At 50.6% G+C, this 25,165-nt stretch overlaps 1 protein-coding gene across 2 annotated transcripts in view; it reads right to left on the reverse strand.

Moving 5' to 3' along the window:
• ADAMTS2 (ADAM metallopeptidase with thrombospondin type 1 motif 2) overlaps positions 1–25,165 on the reverse strand; it is a 216,496-nt gene that overhangs the window by 139,673 nt on the left and 51,658 nt on the right. For both annotated transcript variants that reach the window (XM_045069345.1, XM_013059699.2), the window contains exon 3: positions 5,708–5,867. In XM_045069345.1, coding sequence (XP_044925280.1) covers positions 5,708–5,867 — 160 coding nt within the window. The remainder of the gene's footprint in view (positions 1–5,707; positions 5,868–25,165) is intronic.

Genomic DNA, 25,165 nt, shown 5'->3' on the forward strand with positions numbered 1-25,165 from the left:
GGCTGTCACAGGAAACTGAGGTGGACGTCAATAGCTATGAAGAGGAAAGCCTCCCCAAGCTGGCCTCCAGCCAGTTAGCACCCCTCCACACCTTCTGCAGGCCTCAGCCTCTCCCCTATACCTCACACCTGCTGCGTTTCCAAGGTAGACCTGGTAAGGTACCTGCCTTTAAGTGGAGCCTTGCCCACCTCCCATCCGTGGCCTGTCCTGATAGTACTCCATTCTCTCTCCGGTCCCCCGGACTCCCTGCCTCTGGCCTGGACCACCAGGGGCTGGCTGTGACACAGAACTCCCTCTCAGGCCCCTTTCTGACCAGGGCTGCCCACTGCCTGCAGGACACCATCCACCCTCTGGAACATTCCAGGCTGCAGGTCCCAGCATCAGCTCTGGCACCCTGGCTCCTGGCCCTGCATGCCTACCTCCAGCGTCACTCCTGGGATAGCTCCTTCCTGACTCCTCAGAAGCCTGGAAAACTCCTACCTGGCTCAAGCCAGTGTCACGGGATGGAAAGAAATGTGCAGTGGGTCAGCAGAGGAAAGACTGTGGGCCACCGGATAGAGAGACTGCGGGCCGGCCACGTGGAGTAGGTACACGGAGCAGCACACAGTGCCAGCACCCCATCGGCTCTCTCTCACTGGCCTCCCTTGGCAGAAGCAGGGCAGAGCACTCCCGGGGGTGGCATGCCTCCTCTGCCTGCCAGGGAGGATGCCGCAGCCTGACAGCAGCGGGCAGAGGCTTGGCACAGTCTGTTTCCGAGGAGGAGGCAGCCAAGGTCATGGGTACTGAGCTGCCTAACTTCTCTTCCTTCACCCATGCCCCAGTGCAAGGCAGGGTGGGAGGGCACAGTGGCCCATAGGGCAGTTCTGTGAGACAGGAAATAGCCCCCTAGCAGGAGCACAGAGCCCCACCCACCACGGCCATGCCCTGGGGCTTCAGGAGGCCTAGAAGAGCAGCCCCCACTACAGCACTTCTGCCTCTGCCTCTCACAAGCACAGGTGGCCAATAGGGCCTTGTTTTATTTGGCTCATATGTGCTTTTTTAGCATTGTAAAGCAACATTTCAAAATCATGAGGGTTCCCATAAAAGTTCTGATGTCTGGATGCTCTTGACCGTGAGAGGATCACTACCCTAGCCCCATACTCCCACCAAGTGATGGTCAGGGGAGCCGAGGAGGGGCTGCCCCCTGGACAAGGCTTCTAGCTGGCCCTGTGCCCACCACGCTCCCGCTGTTTTCCTTTCAGTAGAGACACATTCTCTACTCCCATTGTTTATGTCAAAAGGAGGGAGGTAAAAGTCAGGCCACTGTCCTTGCTGGCATGGCCAGCTGCATCCTGCCAGCCCTGGAGTTTGTGGCTCTTGGAATGGCACGACTGTCTGGCAGTGGCACCATGTATCTAGCAGGGAGACCACGTGCCCAGCTCATCGTGGGGACCTGCAGGCTCCTGCACACAGCCAGGCCCTTTGAGTCTGTAGCCAGGCCAGCTCTGTGCATGCTGTCTGGGGCCAGCCCGACCACACCATGGCCCAGGCTCTCCAGGCCCCACAGTCTGGCTGAAAATGATGAGGACCCAGCAGAGGCAGAGGGAAGGGGCCCCACCTGAGCTGCACCTGAGCCCTGCCCCCGGAGAAGGGCACCCACGCCTCCACAGATGCGCATCCCATTCACAGCACAGCCAGCTGTGCATGGGTGGGTTGGGTCACTTCCAAGTTGAGCTGACTGGTGGCCCCCAAACATTCCTGGGACCTAAGAATGTTACCTTATGGGGCCAAAAAAGGGCTCTTCAGACGTGATTAGATCACAGGTCTTGAGATCGGAGGAGATGGTTCTGGATTATTTGGATGGGCCCTGGATACAATCACATACATTCTTGTGAGCAAGAGGCTGAGGGAGGGTCACACACAAGGAAGATGCAGTGTGACCAAGAGGCAGAGACTGGAGTGATGTGGCCATAAGCAGCCACCAGAAGCTGGGAGAGGCCAGAACAAATTCCCCTACAGCCTCCAGAAGGAGCACGGCCCTGCCCACACTTGACCTCTGCCCAGTGATACTCATTTCAGACTTCTGCCTTCCAGAACTGTGACAGAATAATACACCGCAGCTGTCTTCAGTGAGCCAGCTGGTGGTAAGACGTCGCAATAGCCAGAGAGTAGGAGGCTGTGACATGCCAGGGTCCCTGTGCAAGTACGAGGCAGGGCTTCCGGCCCAGACTGGGGCTCCTCTCCCCACACCGGCCAGCCCTGGCTCCCCCTCAACCACCTCAGACAGGGTTGACAGATGGCAGCCAGGTCAGGGCTCAGGCACAGGCCCAGCACTCCAAGTGGGGCCCTGTTCATGTATGTGTGCAAATGCAAACACATACCTACCTACACACACACACACACACACACACACACACACACACCCCAGGAAGGCTGATGGTACTTGGTCCCCCAGCACCATATTGCCCTGGATATAGGGCTAACTCCGAGTGGGGACAGACAATGGGACACGGTGTAACCTGAGAGAGGCCTGGCATGGAGGAGGTCTGGAAATGCCTCAACCACCTGTCCCCAAAAGGCCACCCTGGTCCCCTTGCCTCAGCTCTGCCCTCCTGTCCTGGCTGGGCTCCTGGGTCCAGCAGAGTGGAGCAGAGACACTTCTGCCACATCTGCAGGGCCATGAGAAGAGAAAAGGTGCCCCCTCCTCTCCCTCAACCCTTTGCCCACCCTGAAACCCTAACCTGTGGCCCAAGAACAACACTGTTATACACTACACTGCTCTGTGCACACACTGGGCCCAGGCCTGAGTCTGTGAAGACATGTGAATACATTTGTTTCCCATCCACCTCCCCGGGGCAGTCTGCAACCCAGCAACTGACCTGATGATGGACATTATAAGTGATAACAATTCTTTGAGGCTAGGTGGACCCCCAAGATCATTCCAGGAAGGCTGTTGGTTGCTCAAGGAAAATGGGACAATGTGTCTTGGACTCTGGAGGAGCCATGTGGGACACACCCACCAACCCCCACCAGGCACCCCTAGCCACAACCCCACACCCAGCCAGAAGCCCACCTCCCAGCCCAGCAGGTCCAGAACAGATGTCTCCCCTTCCCCAGAGGACCCATCCTACACACTGCCCATCACAGGGGTTTCAAACCCGCTTCCAGGAGTTGCCTTTGGGGAGGGAGGAGGAAGCCTCAAGTCCATGCCTCCTGCTCATTTCAGCCACAGCCACAGTGATCTATCAGGGTCCCCATCAGAATTCACCAAAGAAAAGGACTTTCCGGCACACACACACACATCCTAGGGTTCTGTGCCCAGCACAGAGCAAACAGGCCCAGCCTAGGACACTGCTTCTACATATCTCCTGGCTTCACTCTGGGCCATAACAAGGCCCAGGCTAATGGAAAGCTGGACCCATCTGAGGTCACCATGGGCCCTCAGCCCCAGCATAACATGTCTGGACCCCCTCCAACCAGTGAGTAGGCCTCGGCCCAGAGCTGGGTGGAAAGGGACATCGAGGGAGAAATGTACTCTTGGGTGATCAAGTCACCTACATAGGGTCATGCTGACACTGGGCGCAGACATCACAGAAAGGGGCCTTGGCCCCAGACCCTGGGCCTGCGGCCTGGCCCTACCAATCACAGCCCACAGCCTGGAGCCTAGACACCCACGGCCCAGGCCTGAGGCCCAGAGCCCAACCCCAAATACCTTCACTGTACCCCACCACCTTCCAGCACCTAGTCTCCAACCTGTGCACCATCTACTTTTTTTTATTCAAAGTAGGCTCCACACTCAGCAAGGAGCACAACATGGGGCTTAAACCCACGACCCTGAGATCAAGACCTGAGCAGAGATCAAGAGTCAGACACTTAACTGACTGAGCCACCCAGGCACCTCTCCCCAACATCCTCTAAGGCCACTGGTTTCTGAGGTTATTCTGAGTCTGAAACTCCTTTCCTGCATTCTGAGTTCCAAGCTCTCACCAGCACTAGGTGGATGGCAGGGGGAGGGGAGGATGGATTTAACAGAAGGTCCCCAAAGACCAACAAAATCCTAAGTAATAAGGTAAGGCCAGCACAGCCACGGGGGAGGGCTGCCATGTTTAGGAGACGGCACCACATGGAATTTGGGATCAGAGACCGCCGTGGGCACCTGGCAGCCCCTGTTGGCAGATGCCACCTCACCTACCTAAGTGGGACCCAGAAGCACCAAGCCCAAGACCCAAAGTGGCAAGCCTTCAGCTCTCTGAGACACAGGCCTTTCTAATCCCACTGGACAGAGAAGGCAGAAGCCAGGGGCCCAAATGTGCCCAAGGGCAGCCAGCCAGTGTCGGCCTGACCCCTGATCTGGAGCACCTCCACTGCCCCCACTTTCACCCCTACCCTCACCCTACTTGGTGACTCTCTATTCCTCCCCCTGCAGAGAAGCCCTAGGGTAGGAAAGAGGCAGGAAGGCTGAGGCTGAGGAAAGCCTGGCAGATGGGCAATTCATCACCTGGGAAAAAGGGTCTGCCCAAAGTATTGATCGGCTCTAGACAGCGCTGGGCTTCCTGATGGAACAATTTCTGTGCAAAAGTATCTGACACCACTCCTTGAAATTAGAACGATGCCCTGCCGGCCTGCACCCAATTTATCTGTCAAGCTGGGAAGTCAGACAGAGAGACCTAAAATAAATGAGCCAGGGCTGCTTGGGGGTGATGGGAGTGCCCCAACAAATCACAGCATGGCTGGGCTGGTCTGAGGGGACCTCTGGGGTTCTCAGCCAACATGCTGGTGAGCCTGACCCCAGACCCAGGCCTCCAGGCCCTGCTGCTATCACCTGCCCTGGCCACCTGCAGCTAGGGGGCTAGCACCAGAGGCTGAGGGCTGAGCCCAGCCCTTAATGACTGGGCATAAGCAAGGCAGTCCCATCTGGTCCCTGGGGCCCAAGGACCATCAGGCCGGCTAGGACCATGGTCTGACCCCAACCTGGCCTCCCTGCAGCCTGGAACCCAAGATCCCAAGAATGCAGGGGAGGTTTGGGCTTGAGATCTCAGAGGCTGCAGCCAGGGGCTATCATCAAGTCCACCCAGAAGCTCCTTCCATGCTCCTGGGTCCAGAGTGCACTTTGGTTCTAAGTCTCAAAAGGGGAAAAAAAAAAAAAAAAAAAACCATTTGAGTCTGTGCACAGGCTGCAGAGGCCATGGGGGCACCTCTGGGGTCTTTGTCATGCACTTCCTTCCCCTTCCTCCCTTTGAGACATGTCTCTAAGAGGAAGCAGGGTCTGAATAGGGCCAGAGGACAGCTTGGGGCCTTTCTCTGTGAGCAACTAGGGAAGGGTGGTCAGTCGTGATTGCAGGGAAGGTCGTCTGCACAGAGGAAGAGGAAGGCCATGTGAGACCAATAAACATCTTCTTTACAGGCACAGGATCAGAGACATGGGCAAGGGACACGGGCCCAGGTGCAGGCCTGCTCTGTGCTTCCCCTGCTCCCCAACACTGGCTGGACCTCAATGGGGCCTCTGGTCAGCCTCCACTGCCAGCTATGGAGGTCCCAGACCTGCCAGCTTGTCGCCCATGTGCAGTGACAGCAAAGCCCCCCCAACCTCCCCGGCTTTGCAGCACCCCCACCATTCCATGTGGTCAATGAGAGCAGGGCTCAAGCTCAGCCTAAGACCAGGCCTCCAAAAGGGGTGCCTGGCATCTCCAGGGGGACAACTGGGGCTGGGCTCACCAAGCAGCCTTACCTGTGTCCAAGGCCTGTGGTCCCCCCAGAGGAGGGGGCCTTGGGGTGGGTGGCCGGCGATATACCACATGCACACGGCCCTGCTCAGCCTCCTTGGCCGCCAGCCCCTTCTCCAGGGGCTCAATGAAGAACTCCTCCTCCTCCATACGGATCAGGCCAGCCTGCAAGGCAAAAACGAAATGGTTCAAATTCCCAGAGCACAGCAGACCAAGGATGGGCAGCAGCAAGGAGGGTCCCAGGGGACCTCCCACCAGACGGACAGGACCAGAAGGATCTTTCCCAGCATCCCTGTTAGGCAGGCTTGAACTGGGCCATGGAGGCCACAGACAGGGGATCGCAGAGGTCCCTTCTGCAGAGCTCTTCTAGTCTCTGAGCCCTGGATGGTGGTAAGCCCCATCAGGGAAGAAGCTCTACCTGAGCCATTCCCAACCCCACCCCCCAGAAGCCCAAAATCCAAGACAAAGGCCCAAGCTGCCAACTGAGGACTGAATTTGCCATAGACATGTTCAGGTTGACCCACACAGTATTTTCAAAGTTCTAAACCCAACACTCAAAATTATGACATTTCATGTTTCAAAACTGGAATTCCAGTTTCCCTTGCAAAATATAGGCTGACTGGGATGCCTGGGTGGCTCAGATGGTTAAGCATCTGCCTTTGGTCCAGGTCATGATCCCAGGGTCCTGGGATCGAGCCCTGCATTGGGCTCCTTGCTCAGCCAGGAGCCTGTTTCTTCCTCTGCCTGTTGCTCCTGCTGCTTGTACTCTCTCTCTGACAAATAAAATCTTAAAAAAGAAAAAAAAACATTTAAACAGCAATTAAAAATAACTACATAGAGGTCACAAAACATTAAAAAACAAAAAACACAGAAAAACACAGGCTAACCATAGTGTATGCTGCTGAGCAGTGGACGCCCCGGATGGAGCATGCATCCCTGCAGCTGACAAGAGTCCCTGTGCCCCCAGCATCTATCCTTTCCTCCACATTGGGCACCAGACTCTACAGCTGACCTGCTGCCTCCCCAAGACAGGCTGTAGCCTTTCCCTGCTGGACAGCCCTCACTGGACCCCTGTCACCGTTGGCTGTTCTATATGTACTCTGGCCGCCAAGACCCTCAGTCTGCCACTGCTCTCCCAGCCTCTGGCTCACACAACTTACCCCCGTGGTTGGTACAGTCCCATCCTGCCAATACAGCCCTCACGGCTGGCCCTCCTCACCTTGGCCATCTGCTAAACTCCCATTCTCTCTTCAACACCTAGCTCAGATCCCCCCAACTGCCACTGCCCCCAATCACAGGTGCACAGCCTTACCCTCCCTTGGCCCACCAGTCATCACTGCCCTGTCTAGCTCCCATAATTTTGATTTTCCATCTATTATCCATAAACTGATGGTCTCACATTGGGGGCCACCACTATGTCGACCTACAGGTGTATTTCCTTGGGATCATACATTTAGGACCCACTCGGGTTTTGGGGGGATTTTTTACCCATTTTATTGGGATATGACTGACATGTAACAAGATGTGTATAGTTAATGTATACAACTTGATGAGTCTGGGAATGAGCACACACTCATGAAACCGTCAAGGGCATAAACATATCCACCTCTCAAAGTATCCTCTTACCCCCTTTACCACCATATTCTTCCTGGTCAGGACACTTCATATAATATTGACCTCTCAGAAAATTTTAAGTATGTGATAGAACATTGTTAGCTATAGGCACTGTGCTATATAACAGATTTCCAAAACTTACCTGGTATAACTGAAATTCTGTACCCTTTGACCATTACTTCCCATTCTCCCCTCCCCCCAAACCCTGGCAACCACCATTCTATTCTCCACCTGCTAGGAGTTTGAGTGCTTATTTCAAGATTTATTTAGGGGCGCCTGGGTGGCTCAGTGGGTTGAAGCCTCTGCCTTTGGCATGGGTCGTGATCCCAGGGTCCTGGGATCGGGCCCTGAGTCAGGCTCTCTGCTAGGCAGGGAGCCTACTTCCCCCCTCTCTCGCTGCCTGCCTCTTTATCTACTTGTGATCTCTGTCTGTCAAATAAATAAATAAAATCTTTTTAAAAAAAAAAGATTTTATTTATTTATTTGAGAGAGAGAGAGACAGAGAGAATGTGGTGGGGAGAGGGGCAGGAGAGGAAAGAGAGAATCCCAAGCAGACTCCCCACTGAGTGGGGAGGCCTACAAGGGGCACGATCCCACAACAAGGAGATCATAACCTGAGCTGAAATCAAGAGTCAAAGGCTTAACCAACTGAGCCACCCAGGTGCCCTGAGTTTGAGTATTTTTGATTCTAACTTTGTCTTTCTGTGGCTAGCTTCTCTCACTTCATATTACATCCTCCAGTTTCATCCATGTTATTCCAAAGGGCAGGATCTCCTTCTTTATGAAGGTATATATAAAGCACATTTATCAACTTGTCATCTACAGATGGACATTTAGGTTGCTCTCATGCCTACTGTAAATAACGCTGTAATGAGTACAGGAGTGCAGATAGCTTTTCAATATTCTGTTTGCATTTGTTGCAAACAGTTGTTTATTTGAGATCTTTCTTTCTTATCATAGGTATTTATCACTATACACTTTCTTCTTAGAACTGCTTCTGCAGTATTATAGAAGTTCTGGTATGCTGTGTTTCCATTTTTGCTTATTTCAAGATATCTTCTCAATTTCCCTTTTGATTTCTTCTTTGACCCACTGGTTGTTCAAGAATGTGTTGTTTAATTTCCACATATTTATGAATTCTCCAGTTTTCCTCCTGTTGTTGATTTCTAGTTTCATACCACTGTAATCAGAAAAGTTACTCAGTATGATTTCAGTCTTTGGAGAGAGAGCAAAAGAATGAGAGAGTGAAAGCACACACAGAGGGAGGCAGAAGCAGACCCCTTGCTGAGGAGAGAGCCTAATGTGGGACTTGATCCCAGGACTCTGAGATCATGACCTGAGCCAAAGGCAAATGCTTAACTGACTAAGCCATCCAGGTGCCCCTTCACATGTTCTTATGCTACTAATTAGCACACTCTTGTTTCAGCTTGAAGAACTCTCAGCATTTCTTATAAGGTGGGTCTAGTGGGATGAGCTCTCCTCAGCTCTTGTTTGGCTGGTAAAGTATCATGCCTTGATTTCTGAAGGATAACTTTGCAAGATAAAGTATTCTTTGTTGGTAGTTTGTGTTTTGTTTGTTTGTTTGTTTGTTTTTTCTTTCAGCACTCTGAATATATCCTCCCAGTTTCTTCTGGCCAGCAAAATGTTTGCTGAGAAATCCACTGAGAGCTTTAAAGGGGCTATCTTGTAGGAGAGAAGGTTTTTCTCTTGCTGCTTTTGAAAATATCTCTTTGTCTTTGATTTTAAACAGTATTATTAGAATGTGTCTTGGAGAAGATCTTTTTAGATTGAAATTTCAGGGTGATCTTCATGAACTTAGATGTCCAAATCTCTCCCCAGGTTTAGGAACTTCTCAGCCATTATTTCTTTAAATAAACTCTCTGCCCCTTTCTCCTCTTTTCTCTTTCTGGGACTCCAATAATATGTAGACTGTTTCTCTGAATGGTGTCTCCTAAGCCCCACAGGCTTTCCTCGTTCCTTTTCACTCTCTGGCTCCTCTGACAGGATAATTTAAAATTATCTGCCTTCCAGCTCACTGAATGTTTCTTCTACATGGTCCAGTCTTCTATTGACACTCTACTGAATTCTTCACTTCCATCATTGTATTTTTAAGCTCCAAGTTTCTGTTTGGTTCTTTTTCATGTTTTCTCTTTGTTCAACTTTTCATTTTGTTATTGCATTGTTTTCTTGGCTTTTGTTAAACTGTGCTCTCTTTAAAGCTCTCCAAGCAACTTTGGAACAATTATTTTGAATTATTAGGTAATTCATGTATCCCCATCCCTTTTCAATCAGTTACTGGGAGTCACCATGTTCCTTTGATGGTGTCACATTTTTCTCATTCTTGCAAAGGTTTCTGTTGACTTTCAGACTTTGTGAACTGACTTCAGGAAGGAAAGACCTTCCCCTGCAGGTGGGAGCATGCTGGGACCTCAGATCTAGTGGGCAAAAGCAGGGCATCAACAGCAGGAGGTGTGTGGTGGCTCTGAGTTGAGGGAGAGGCAGGGTGGGTAGGGAGGACATGATGTCCCCTTGGTTTAGGCTGCTAGGATCCACAACATTGACAACCGCATGGTCTTTGGTGAGCATTGCAGGGGTCTGCAATGGCTACAGGCACTCCTGGGGTGGCACTTCCGAGGTCCAGTGGCTAGGGACCAGGGAAGGCAGTGGTGGTGGCCAGAGTTGGTGGTATGCACACACTCAGATGTGGGGACCAGCTGCAGGTGTCTGTGTAGTGGTGAGGTCTGGTTGCAGTACACATGTGACAAGCACCAGGACTAGCAGCAAGAACCAGAGACAACTACAGTCACACCAGCAGTTACCAATGACCTGGCTATCCATGTGCATTCCCATGGCTGCAGGGTCTTACCATGGGTCCACAAATGGCAGTGGAGGTTGACACCACGTGTCAGGTCAGTGGAATGCCTGTGCACAGCTGGAGGGGCTAGCAGCCCTGTGTTTACCTAGCCATGGGGGGTCAGCCATAGGGTCTAGGCTGGTGTTTTGCACTCATGCAACCACAGAGACCTGGGAAGGCTACTGAAGCAGGTATCATGTTCAAGGGGATGGGAGGAGGGAGCCCGAGGGATTCAAGCAGCTAATTTCCATGAACATGAAAGCCTGTGGGGTGAAAACTCAGCAGGAAAATCTGCAGGGGTTCGCAGCAGCTGTGTTGGCCATCAGTTTTCTCTGTAGCAAAAGCTGGTGGTGTCCCTTGCGCAGCAGACAACCGGGAACCATGGACACCTCTCATGCTGGTAACCCCTGCCCTTCTTGTTCCTAGCTGTCTCTATACATCTCAGCTTCACTGGTTTCTGGATGGGGTGACATGGTTTCTAGTCCTTTGTTTATCACCCAGTCAGAAGTTGAGGAAGCTGCTTGCTTACCCCACTCTCCCTTTCCTGGTATGGGAAACTCTTCTGTGCTGTGGAGTTCCCTCTTGGCACTGAGCAGTGCTGGCCTGGGGGACGAGATGACGTAAACAACATGAAGCCGCCTTCCTTCTCGTCTTGCACTGTTTTTCTCAGGGTTTTTGTTCTACTGTGTTGCTGAAATTTCTTAAGTGGACTCCAGGGCTCTCCCAGAGATGTTGTTTGTGGACAGCTGCCTAATTATTCATCTTTGTTGGGGGATGGAGCCTGAGTCCCCTCCTCTGCCAACTTGGTGACCTCACGCTGAGCTTTTTAAAAGCTTAAATTAGTTGCTCCAACTTAAGAATCAGAGGATTTCACATAAATGACCAGATTTTCAAATTCTCTCAAAACACTGGAAAATCCAGCAGTTCCTGTTGCCCATCTGACACACTAGCTGAGCTGGTACTGGCCAGGAGTTCCCTCAGGTTCTCCTCTTGAGCCTCCAGAGAGAGCACAACCCTGCCAACACCTTGACTTTGGCCTCTAGACCTGTGAGAGAGTTAAGTTTCTCTTGTTTTCAGTAATGTGTTATATCAGCTGCAGGAAACTAATACAGAGTCCCAGTGGGCAGTGGGAGGAAGGAGGTAGCCATTATCTAAGGGGCACAAGATGAGAGAAGCAGGAGAGGTAGCCCCGCTGAAGACATGGGTTTTCAGCATCTTGGGCTTCCAGGGAAGGGGTCCAAGATGCAGAGGAAGTGTAGGAGCCAGAGCTATGGGGGCCAAGACTGGGGTGCCAAGGTCACCAGTCTGTGGGAGGAGAGAGAGGAGGTCAGGCCCAAGGGAACTCTGCAGGCCCCCACACTCTGATTCATGCCTAGATCACAGGGTCCCGCCAGGCCATGCAGGGAGTGAGCAAGTGCTTGCAGATGAGTGAATAAATAACCCCAAAACAATGGGACATGTCCTCTGAGACACAGACAGGAAGGGCTGGGACACCATGGGCCATCCCCTTCCACCGCCATGTGGGTGAGGTGGACAAGAGCATCAGTTACTTCCTCTCTAGTGCCACTGACATCTCCTGTGTTTGTGGTTTGGGGGCAGATTAGTGTCTCAAACCATCTTATTAACAGAACCCATTCAAGTACAAGTGGGAATGGACCACAGAGTTCCGGGATCCCAGCACCATTGCTCTCTGGCCAGGTGACCTCAGCCAAGACCCAAAGGCCTCCTGGGCCTATAAACAGAGTTGGCCACCCTTCCCCCTCACATGGCTGCTGCAGGAGCACATGCAGCCTGGGCTGCAGAACAAGGGCATAGGTGCTCTGCAACCCATGTGATGACATCTATCTGCTTGCTCTCCAAATGAGAGAACTGAGACCGAGGGGTGCTGGGGACATACAGGGTCTAGGAATGAGACCCCAGGCCCAGGTGGAAGGAGCATCTCCTGGGTGGGCTCCTGGGCCAGACCAGGCCTACTATGGCAATTAGGGCAGGACAACAGGACATCAGCAAACAGCAAGGCAGTTCCCTCAGTTCTTCCCTCATCTGGAAGGACCCTTGCATCCCAGGCTGGGGGCCATCTATGCCACAGGCCTACAGCACTGGGGTTTATTCTGGAGGGACCCAATGTGGCAATAACACAGAATTCAATCTGGTGAGGAGCAGCCCTCTCTGGCCTTGGAGATCCCAGGACAGCTAGAGATCTCCCTCCATGCCAGGGCTCAGGCTCTCCTCCCTAGCTGGCCTCCAGGCAGACTGACCCAAGGACACGGAATCTATTGGATGCTGTCTTGGGCCTTGCCAGCGTCAGGAAACCAGGGCCCTAACTGGCCCAGCTGCCCGGCAGGGACCCTCCCAAATGCCCATCTGAAGGGCACTAAAGCTCACTGAGATCAATTTGAAGTATGATGCCAGGTTACTCAGTTTTCCTCACGAAACCAGAGACCTCTAACTGACAGGACTCACAAACGGACAAGTCAGACATTCCTCACTGGCATCAACCCCATCAACCCATCCCTTTCAGGTATGGTGGGATGCAAACACGGATGTCAGAGTGATGAGCATGGGTGGCCCCTGCCCCAAGACCAGTGGCTGACTGTGCTGAGTCCAGAGGCTGACCATCTGAGACTGCACAGCCCTCCCACCTCGAAACCAGCACTGCTGGCCCAGGACCAGTGCATGACTACCTAAGACCAGCACTGGGTTACCCATCCAGACCATTGGCCAGAATAAGCCCGGTGAACGGCTCTTCAGAAAGCAAGTGGGGTTGATTTCCTTGCCTGATCTTTAAGAATCTTAATTATGCATCTGTCTCAAAATCTGCAAAAGACAACTGACAAGAGAGCAAGGTATGGAATGTGGGCTCTGTTTTACGGAGTTTTTTTCCAGGACTCTGATTTCCCTGCTGCCAGTAGCAAGTGTCTCTGTTTCTACATGAAATTTTTATTAATAAGAATCTGTTTCTTCTCCCCTTTTAATAAATATGAAAGAAGTCCCTGAAGCACACTGGTCTGAAGGGCACTTAGTCAGGAGCCCACATGTGTCTGTCCAGCCTGGTGTCCCCTGGCAGTGCTGACACCCCGACGTTGGCACTTACCCCAAATCCACTCTGCTCTTAATTTCTGTGACTGTCTACCCACCCCAGCCAGGAGGGAGGCTCACAGGGAGGACTCAGGTGCTACTGCAGGAGCCTGGAACCTGGCTCTTTAGTCATCAGATCAACTCACTAGTTCTCTGAACCAGGTGGATTATCCAATGGCTGCCTTATTCCTTCCTTCTAGGCCCTATGCTCTGTTCCTTTGCTGTTTGGTTTATGACAAAATAGTCACTAGGAAGGAAAATGAAGAGTTAAAAAAAATTTATAAGAATCTAGAGGCTTAACAGATTTCCTGTTACTTTGAATTTTAAAGTGTTCACAACACTGACATTCTGAGAGCCAGGATCTCACTGGGAAGCAAGCGTGCTTCCCGCTCCCCTCCGCAGGGCAGCCAGGTCACTGTCCTCACCGGCTCCTTCAGTGGGAGCCACAGGCTGGGGCATGCAGCAGGATCCCACGTGGGTGTGACAGGGACCAAGACTGTCGCTCAGTCTTGTCATTCTTGTAACCTCCCATACCAAGACTGTTGGGTGCCTGTCAAGGTTGCAGCAGTGACAATTGAGAATAGAAAAAAAAAAAAAAAAAAAAAAAGAAAGAAGCTGGTCCAAACACAGAAGGATCCAGACTCTGACAGAGAACGAGGCAGCACATGTCTGCATCAACTTGCTGTCACCCAAAGCTTGACTTTGGGTGCACACACACATGCACACACACACATGTGTACTTGCCACAGGAATCCCCCCAAATGCTGGCATGTGGTAAGGTTTCCATTCCTGGAGCTATTTTAGCTCTGACACAACCAAATCCCTTCCTCTCTCCTCCCTTTTTATAATGATGGTCTAGTGGGTGAACTGCCAAAATGGGATCCATCTTCTCTGGGGCATCCTGCCCCTCCCAGCCACCCAGGGAAGACGAGGGTGGTCCTGAAGCTTTATGGGGGTAGGGGCACTAGACCTCAACCACCACACACAAGCATCAGAACTAAAGCCCCATGGGGTTCGAGCCACTCTGTCCCAACCAGCCGGGGCTCCTTCACAGTTCAGCCCCACAGAGGATGTTCTACACACTCATTTTTCTACTTTTCCAAAAGGAGCACCAGCCATCTGTGGGGGCCACTGGCCACCAGCAAGCAAGAGCAAGCCCACAGAAACATTTGTCTTCTCCCCTGCACCTCCATCCACTATGGCTCTGCACCTTCCAGAACAACCTCTTCTGGAAGACTCCGTCTGTGGATGCCCTTAGAGCAGAGTCCCTGCCTCCCCTGCTCTCTGCCTCATTTGGCCGCCCCCTGTCAGGCCCTTGCCATATGCTATCCAACCCTCCTTCCTCGTGGGGAACCCTCCCTACCATAGTGTGCAGGCTAGAGTTTGTCCCCCCGCCACCCCCTCACCAAGTTGGAGGGGAGGCTGTCGCCAGAGCCAGGCCTTGTAGTGTTTTCCCTAGTCAAGTGACTGCAGACAGGTCACTGAGTACCCCAGTCCTGAGCCTGTGTACCATAGAGCCTTGATAACTTCACCCAGCAGGCCCTGCCCTTCCTTGGGCCTGGTTCAGGCTCCTCAAGATAACTTTGCTCCAGGAAAATCCCTTTGTCCAAAACTCCTCAAGTTCGGTTTCCGACACTCAAAATCATGAAGTCCCAACAGACATGTGCCCCCGGTGCCAATCTCCATACCCAGCTGGGTGCTAAGGAAAGCTGAACCCCACTTTGAAGGACAGGAAGGAGGGAGAGACCAGCCCTCTCTTTGGGAGCAAAGACCAGCCCAGTCTTTGCTGGAGCAAACACCAGATACACAGCCAGAAGAGCTAGCTTCAAATCCTGGTCTGAGGCCAGTCCTGTGCCCTCTTCAACCTAGTTCCCTCATCAGCAAAGTGAGGAGCTGGGCCAGGTGACTTATGAATTAGGCACTGGTCATCTTTCCATAATTCCAACGGGACCTACGAGAGCTCCAGTACAAAGATGCCAAACAAACAGCTAGGAGCAGAAAACCCTCTCCTCCTCTGGACCACTACCTCTGCCTACAAAAGAAAGGCCATGGCCTCCCTGGGGGACACAGCAGCTCACTATCCATCCTCCACATGCCCCACTCCTTGCCTGGGATCCCCACTCTGTGCCTCAATGTGGCAAGCCTTGGCCCTTCATTCCTAAGGGTGTGCTGGTATCTGAGTGACGCCTGGGCTTGAGTCCCCACTGTACACCAGGTGTTCTACAGAGGTCAAATATGATGCCATTTCAAACCTCCCTAAAATACCATAAGGTGGATCATTCCATTTCTAAGCGACTCTAAGGCCTAAGTCTCAAGGAAGTTAAACTACTAGATCAGATCTCCCAGTGGGGCAGAAGTAGGCTTGGGAACACAGACCTGCTCCCAAACACTGGCCCACAGGAGATCCAGGGGTCGGGGGGGACACCAAGCTCCCACATTTTCTTCATCACCATCACAACTCTCACCTTAACCAGTTTTGTGAAATACTAGCTGTAAGCTAAGACTCTGAGCCTGAATCCTGATCTCTCTCTGTTCCAGAAGAATTAAAGAGGCATTAAAGACCTGTTAGCATCAAACTGAGCCTCTCTTTGACTCAATCTGAAAGTTTAAAATAGAATTGAGAGAGGAATAACTTTCTCACTGTGAGACTTGTGCTTTTTTAATACATAACAGCTTTACTGAGCTATAATTCACATATCATACAATTCACCCACTTACACAGCATATAATTCAACCATCACCACAATCAATTTTAGAACATTTTTATCACCCCCCCCAAAAAAACCCCATATACATTAGCATTCACTCCCATAATCCCCTAATGTCTCCCCCCACACATGCACAAGTGTGTGGAAACCACTGATCTATTTTCTGTCTCTACAGATTTGCTTATTCTGGACATGTCCTATAAACAGAATCATATAGTATGTGATCTTTTGTGGCTAGCTTCATTCACCTAACATCATGTTTTCAAGATTCCCATGATGTAAAATATGTCAAGACTTAAATTCCTGTCTTATTATCAACTAATATTCTGTTGTACAGATATGCCACATTTTATTTATCCATTCGCTGGTTGATAGACCTTTGTGTTGTTTCAACTCTTTGGCTCCTGTGAATCACGCTCCTTTGAACATTCATGCATAAGTTTTGTGTGTTGACAGAGGTTCTCATTTCTCATGGGGTTATACCTAGAAGTGGAATTTCTAGGTCACAGGGTAACCCTATGCCACACTGTTTCCTGAAAGCAGCCACACCATTTTACGTTCCCACGGGCAGGGAGTGAGGAAGCAGCACTTCTGATTTCTCCAAAGCCAACACTTGTTCTCACTTATCTTGTTTCTTCTAGCCAACCTCGTGTGGAGTGGCATCCCACTGGGGTTCTGATGCGACTTTCCCTGTTGACGGAAGATGTGATGAATCTGCTTATTGGCCATGTTTCTTTTCTCTGGAAAAAATGACTACTCAGACCCACTGCTCATTTTGCAATTGGATTATTTTCATCTTTTCATTGACTAGTAAAAGTTTTTCACATATGCTAGATACAAGTCCCTACTGGATTTGCAAACATTTCCTCTCATTTTGTAAGTTGTCTTTTCATTTTCTTGATGGTACTCTTTGAAGTTATAAAGGGTGTTTCTTACATCCAAGTTATTTATTTTTCTTTTGTTGTTTGTGATTTGGTGTCCTATCTAAGGTTTTGCCTAATCTAAAACAATGAAGACCTACTCCTCTATTCGTTAAGAGGTTTATCTCTTACCTTTAGATATATAATCCATTTTGAGTTAATCTGTTATAGGGTATGAGGCAGGAGTCCAGATTCATTCTTTTGCATGTGGATGTCCAATAGTCTCAGCACCATTTGTTGATGAGAATATTTTGTCCTCCATTGAATTGTCTTGGCATCCTTGTCAAAAACCAATGTGAGGATTTATTTCTGGATCCTCAGTTCTGCTTCGTTGATCTGTACATCTATCCCTCTGCCAGTACCACACGGTCTTGATTACCGTAGTTTTGAGGTAAGTATGAAAATTAGAAAGGGTTGAGTCCTCTCTATTCTTTTTCAATGTTGTTTTGACTATTCTGGTCTCTTACATTTCCATATAAACTTCAGGGAGCACCTTGTCAGTTTCTGCCAAGAAGCCAGCTGGGATTTTGATAGGATCCAGCGGGTTTTTTTTAATGTCTTGTTTTGGGCCACCTTAATCCATCTCACCTAATGCTTAGGGAACAATGGCCTTGAGAGAACACTGCCTTAAACAGCAAGAGATTGGGATGGGAACCAGAAGTCTGCAAACTAACTAGGTGCATGACCTTGAGCAAGTCCAGAGACTATAGGAGCAGGGGACAGGAGGCACTCTGACCCACTTCTGCTGATGGACAGAGTCCTCTCCATGGCATCTGTCTCAGCTATGCTTTATACCCCTCCCCCATTATTCCTCTCTTGCTACTTTATGCAACCCAGGCTTGATTTCAAAATCAAGTTTCCACAAATAGGGAAATCACAGATTGAAAGTATCAGAACTGGCCTCTGCATCCATTCCACTGTGATAATTATGATTACAAACCAGATGTTTTACCATACATTCTGGAAAGGAAAGCTATACAACATCAAAAATAATTCCTAATTTGACTTAAATAGGTCGGGGCAAAAACTGTCAAAACAAGTCAATAAAAATGAAAGAGAGGGCCCAGGAGGGATAAAAGAAGTAGCTTAATTGCAATAAATTTCTTAATCTTCCATAGAAAGATCAACAGTTACTGATAAGCTGCTATAGTTGATCATTACTAGTTTAAGAATCTTATTTGAAATTACAAAAGCCACAACCTATAAAATTAATATATACCCTTCCAAATTCCTGGAAATGAAGGAGATTTGATTATATAGTAAATGCATAAGACTAGAAAAACAACATAAGAACAAAAACAAAAAAAGTAAACAAGATGATCGAAGTAACAACAAACACATTTGTTTTAACAATAAACGTAAATGGTCAGATTGCTTTCAAAATCTCTTTGACTCCGCAAAAAAGTTACAGATTTTACAAATTTATGCTAGGTCTGAAGAGTTTTGCAGATAAGACTTTCTACCACTTAAGAAACAAATACATCCATGATGTACTGTTGACTAACAAAGGCCAGCCCAGTGCCAGTATGATGCTCTTCGGTAAAATCACATATATCTGCTTCCTCCTCTCTCTCTCTGCCTGCCTCTCTGCCTACTTGTGATCTCTCTCTGTCAAATAAATAAATAAAATCTTTAAAAAAAAAATCACATATATCTCTGTGCCAAATGTTAGCTGAGCCTAACAAATAAAGGCATGACCACCACGTCACTCTCCTTCAGTTCCGATGCTGACCTTGGCGCTGGCTGCGTGGACTCTCAGCCTCAGTGCTGCAAAATGAGGGTAATGGTATTTGCACAACTGATGTGAGGGTTAAATGAGATATAACCCTCAGCACAGTGCCTAGCACACTAGCTGGTTATTATCATTATCATTAACATGAAATGAAAAGGGCCTGGAAATGTGTGACAGAATTAACAGTGTTAAGGTTTGTGGTGGGTTCTACTTTTTTATTGGTATTTTTTGTTTTTGTTTTTTTTTTTGAGATGTTTACAAAGGACTTGTATCAACAGGTTCAAAGAAAGGAGGAGGGGGCAGGAAGAGAAAGCTAAGGAAGTAAAATAGGATAGACAAGATGCTGGCAAAAGTGCCTCCCAGAACTGGTGCAGGGGCTGGCCTGACAGTCTTCCCACTAAACGAGGCAGCACCAGGATGGCTCCCATGGGAGCTGGCCTGTCCAGCCTGTGAGAGTCCAGACTGTCCCATACTTAGCCTCTGAGCACATCAGCACCACAGACGGCCTCCAGGAAATGGAACTGGCTTCCCAGCCTGGCGAAGGCAGAAAGGTCAGTGGGTCAGGCTCAGACCCTGGGACCACGACAGGCCTGCCCATTTATCACAAGAACTGACACCCATCCCTAACAGATGCTCCAGCTGACATTTCCCAGGTCTCGCTCAGCACGAAGACCACATCAGGGAATGTCCCCAGTCACAAATTAACATTCACATAAATAACAAGGCACGCTCCACTAAAAAAGAAAAATGACTCTTGCTGCAGGAACATTTGCCAAAATATCAAAAAGTGGAATTTTTCTTTCTGAGTTCCCATATCTCACCAGCTGGGCCCCAGCAGACTGTGGCCTTGAAACATGAAGTGGAGGAGAGCTCACAAAATAAGATCCCAGCTCCCTGTTCAAGGTCCTGCTTCCTTTGGCTGGTATCTTCCCTGGGACAGCCCAGTCCCCACAACACACATACCAGCTGGAATCCAACATCCTTGCCCATCAGGCCTTCCTACCTCCTTGAAGGCTGTGCACACCCACCCTTCCACCAGTCCTGACTTGGCTGGGAGCCAGCACTTCTGAGCTCCTCCACTCCAGCTTGGTCCCGACAGAACATGCAGGGGTGGGTCAAGGGGCTAGGGGGCAGGGGCACTGGTCTAGGAGCACCAATATAAGCTTTCTTTCTAAATATGTGTTATTTGTGGTACTAAGGATCATTCTGAGGGGGCTAACACCCCCATAAATGATGTTAACTGGTGACAGGGACCTTGGGCCAAGGTGTCACCAGCCATGTGCACCCAGAGATGGTCACCCAGCCATCCCAGACCCCCAGAAGACTCACCCTGGTAAGCAAAACCCACAAAGTCCTACTGCAGGGCCCACAGGCCTGAGGACCCCAGGATCATTCCTCAGAATTCACCTAGGCTTGCTCTGCACCTGCCAACTACACTACTCTGAGAAAATTGCCAACATATCTTCCCTCAAGACAGCAGGGCCAATGCCACCTCCAGCACCTCTGTCTTAGTCTGCTCAGGCTGCCACAACTAAGTACCACAGTCTGGGCCACTTCAGCAACAGAAATGTCCTTCTCACCATCCTGGAGGCTAGAAGCCCAAGATCAAGGTGTTTCTTCTGAGGCCTCCTCTCCTTGGCCACCTTTTCCTTGTGTCCTCACATGGTCACTACTTTGTGCCTGTCTGTGCCCAAACTTCCTCTTCTTATAAGGATACCAGTCATATTGAGCCCAGTGTGACCTCATTTTAACTAAATTAATCTCTGGGAAAACCCTATCTCCAAATGAAGTCTCATTCTGAGGTGTCCAGGGCTAGGACTTTGATAAAGGAATAGGGGGTGGGGACACAATTCAGCCTGAAACAGCCTCTGTGCTCCAATGTCACCTGAATGCAGTGCTGGCTGCTGGCAGGGGTGTTGGATGGCCCCTGGGTCCTAAAATGACAGAGCTGAGCGGGGCTGCTGTTCAAGGAGCACTCCAGACAGCAGGAAGGAGGGGACCACCTGGGCAGGTCACCCCCTGAATCAGGTAAGGAGAAAGATTTGACTCCAGTGAAGTCAGAGCATGCCCAAGGCTGGCCATGTGTGGCTCCCAACATTCCCCCTCCTGGAGCAGACATTCCAGCCCCTGTGACACAAAGCAGAGGGTGCAGGCCCAGGGGCATGGGAATATGGCACAGCCAATGCAAGAGGAGCAGGTGGGAAGACCCCACCTTCCATGCCCCCTCTCTAGGGACCAGCAGGAGCCCCACTCCAGAGCCCCACTGAGGATACTCCAGGAAGGCATCTCTCCTCCATTCCTGAGGAGATGCTGGTTTTACCCCCAGAGGTTAGCTAGGGCTACTACCACGGGCTCTTCACATGCCCCCCACACCCCAGAGTCTCCTGGGAATCCCAAGGCTGAGCCTATACAGTGGCTGGAAGGGAATGCAATTCTCGATGCGCAGCATTATACAAGAGGAAGCCCCAAGTCTCAGGGGTCCAGGAGGCCATGTCCTGCTCCTCCAGGAGGGTCCACCTGACCAGAGGGAAGACATGGGCTCACCAAGGGTCCAGTGGGCGTGGGTGGTGACCAAAGACTCATTTGGTGGGCAGGGCTTCTCCACAGGGAGCTATGGGGCATCTGGCCCCCACAGGAACTGGGCGGCCCTTCACACAGGTGGTCGGGGGGTGGACAGGGGAACTCAGTTAAGGCCACAGCAGGAAGCAGGGACCTTAGGCCACACTCAGAATGGTGAGGGAGAGATACACTGCCTGGCGGCTATGCCTCACAGAGGTAGAGCAGACACAGAAGCCCTGATGGGGAAAATGCAGGCCTCGCTGGGCAATGCCTCCTCATTCCTCCTCTCCCTAAGCCTGTTTCTCCCAGAGGTCAAAGGAAGGATTGAGAGGGTAAGACTGGGAATGGAGGGGACCTGACCTCTGTGCCCACATGTGCCGGGTCCCCAGATCTGGAATTTTTTCAGCAAAAGAGCCTGGCTTACGCTTTTCACTACAGACCGCCCCTTCCCTGGGCCTCTGGGCTGCCAGCCCCTTTCTGGACATCTCCTGTCCTCACAGGCACAGAAAGCCTGGCTGGTTTCCTTCAAACCCAGCTTCTGTTCCTGCTCAGATCTCTGGGGCCTGCCACGGTATCCAGGGCAGGCTGACCGCCGACCGTCCTCTGCCCGCCTGCCCAGCTGCCGCTCCTGGGGCCAGCAGCCCTCCCAGGGCCTGAGGCTCTCTGCTGCTCCTTCGAGTCCAGATTTCCCAAAACAAAAATCAGGCCATGCCATCTGACGAGGGATCTTGTCTGGTTTATTTCTGGGAATAGCCAGGGCTATAAGGGCCAGGATCTCTGGGCCATGGCCAGGATGCTCTGTGGGCCTTCAGACGCTCCCAGTGCTCTGTCCTCACTAGCCGAGTGTTGTCCAGAGTGAAGTGCTGGGCTCCGGCACCAGCAACCTTGGGATGTTCACTAATTCCAAAGCCAGGATGGCAGCCCACGTGGCCCAGGGCCACTCTGTGGGCTGCAGGAGCCTAGACACGGAGCCAGAGAAGCAAGGCCAGCAATGACCAAAAGCACCACATCCAGGATAAAGGCAGGCTCAGTGGGCCCAACCATCACTGGTCATGGCTCAGGGGAGGAGAACACGTAGGATCAGGCACCCTGTGGGATCCCACTCCCCACAGGCGACCAGGCCACCAGGCCTCACACCAGGAGACGAGGGCAGAGTCTCAGGGCTAGAAAGGTGACAGCAGGTAAATGTCCAGTACCCCCCCTCCTCCAAATCCCTGTCCCACAGACACCCCTGGCACTGCCTGGCATCCATGCAGGACAGCAGAGCCCGCCCACTGGCAATGATGCACCTGGGCTCTTGGGGCCTCTGCTGGAGGCTGGGCAGGTAAGCTGGTGTCAGCTCTAGACCCGGGGGCCTCAGACCACATGCACCCCAGGCTGTCCCCTCCTGTCCCCAGGCTGCTGCCCCTCCTCCTCCAGGGCTCCACCTGCAGCGGTGCCCCCTCCTCAGGGCTAGCTTGCCTCACCGGCCCAGGTAAAATGGAACAGCTGCTATGGAACACAGTACGGCAGTCCCTCGAACAGGTAAAAATAAAATTACCATATGGCCCAGCAATTCTGCTTTCAGGTATATGCCCAAAAGAATGGGAAGTGGGGTGTCTGAGGGATATCTGTACACCCATGTTCTCAGCAGCGGTATTCACAATAGCAGAGACGTGAAAGCAACCCAAGTGTCTAACGAATGAAGAAACAAGCAGAATGTAGTATGTACACTCTGCAATGAAATACTATTCACCCTGCAAAATAAAAGAAATTCTACAGTACGCCATGACACAGATGATCCTGGGGCACACTGTGCTAAGGGAAGAAGCCTATCACAGATGCCGTGTGATTCCACTCATGTGAGGTACTCAGAGTTGTCAAACCTATAGAGACAGAAAGGGACAGGGGTGGTGGTTGCATAACAGTGTGAACATGCTTAACACCATTAAACTGCATGCATAAAAAGGGTTAAGATGGTAAATGTTATGTTAAGTGTAATTTATCACAATGAAAAAAAATTTTTTTAATCACACGCAAGTATGCCTAAAGGTCAGAGGATCCAATCTCACTTGCCAAATCTGAGATAATTTGAACAAAACAATAAATAATGATAGGAATGGGTTATAAACCACAGAATAAAATAAATATCCACGAGTCTATACTGATATAAATAAATAATGGACCAATACATGGAGCAGGAGGAGCAGCTCATCCTCACAGTGGGTTCAGTTAACTGACATAGAAGGAATGATGGAGATACAAGATCACTAAGGTGAACACTGCAGTAAGGATCACCACAGATAAGGACCATGCACGGATGCTAAGAATTAGTGTGAGAAAGTATGCTGATAAACAAACGTTTGCATAATCTCAAAGTATCGTCCCAGTAGATATTTATGAATTAGGAAGGGAAAAACAGCACATTTACAGAGGAGAATCCCTTGCAGTTTGAGGATGACAGCAGGGGTCCTCAAAGAGATGAGGGCCACTTCTGCCAGCAGCAGAACAAGTCCCCATCACATACCCCGATGTGACACGCTGCAGAGCGCACATGCCTTCCGGGATGTTCCTGCCCCAAATGCATAAAGTCAGTCTGACCTGAGGATACACTGGACAAATCCACATGAAGGCCCACTCCACAAAAATAACTGACCCGTTCCCTTCAAAAGTGCCCAACAGAGCAACGATCTCACACTGGAGAACGCGAAGGAGACACAACAATCAAACACCAAATGGAATCCTGCATGGGCTCCTGAGCCAGAAAAAAAACAGGAGTTGGAAGATGGGTAGGAGTCAGATGCAGTCTAGAGTCCCAGTGATGGTAGAACATCATAGCCATGCGAATTGCCTGGTTTCCATCACTGTTCGGTTCGATGGTAATGCTAGGGGAAATGGGGTGAAGGGACTACAGGCAATCTCCATGTTGTCTCTGTGACTTTGCTCTAGGTCTTAAGTTATTTTTATTATTTTTTTTTAATTTAGATTCAATTAGCGAGCATATAGTATGTCAATAGTCTCAGATGTAGTGTTCGATAATTTATCAGTCACATGTAATAATACCCAGTGCTCAACACATCACGTGCCCTCCTAATGCCCACCACCCAAACTTTAAAGATGTAAATGTAAGATTGCACCTGAGGCCACTCTCAGCACCCTCTGGCCGATACATTCTTCATCATTCACTGGCTGCCTGTTGGGCACATGTTGGCCACCTCTCCCTGGAACAGACGCACCAGGCTTGGCTGCTATATCCCCACGTCCAAGGGTAGGCCCTGCAGAAGCAATGACTTCCAGGGCATGAAGCAGCAAGTGCAATGGCCCTTAGGAGGAAATGAGCCCAGGGCATTCCAGGAATACCAAGAAAAAAAGTGTGACCAAAGCAGTGCCCTTGGGCAGAGGCCCATGCCTGATTCCTACCCACATGTGCCCTGCCACTCCCCTGGGGATACTCTCCAACCCTCCAAATGGTGCATGAGGCCCCCTGGATGCCCCAGGAGCTCCAGGATTCATGCCTGCTAGGTTGTCCCAGGGTCTTAGGTGAACAAGCCATCCCCACTGGCCAAAAGGGTATTTCCTTCATGAACAGGTATGGGACTGAGCCACCAGAGCAGTGCTGACACCGTTGTTTTGGTGACTCTCACTCCCATCAGACAAAGAATGAGTTCTGGGCTCTGGACTCCTGTTATCAGAGTGCAGCCAAAGGACAGCAGGGAGGACGTGACTGGAAGATGTGTGGTCCCTTCAACTGACGCTAGAGATTTCCAAACGGCAAATGGGACATGACCAGAAACAAACACCAGTTCACACTTCCTGCATCCTCTAAACCAGATCTGCACCAGTGGTCATCATCAATAAAACACAGTAACAGCCTTCGACAGAGCCAAAGTCCAGCATTCCCAGGTAGATGGCTGAAGCCCAGTCCGGGGACACACGATCGGCAGCACAAACTGAATACACTAACTGAATACTTGGGAGCGCTGGGGTAAAAGAAACACAGTGTCTCTAGACAGGCAGGT

The sequence above is a fragment of the Mustela putorius genome, unplaced genomic scaffold, assembly GCF_011764305.1.
Source record: "Mustela putorius furo isolate JIRA1106 unplaced genomic scaffold, ASM1176430v1.1 tig00003923_pilon_pilon_pilon, whole genome shotgun sequence".
NCBI classification, from domain to species: domain Eukaryota; kingdom Metazoa; phylum Chordata; class Mammalia; order Carnivora; family Mustelidae; genus Mustela; species Mustela putorius.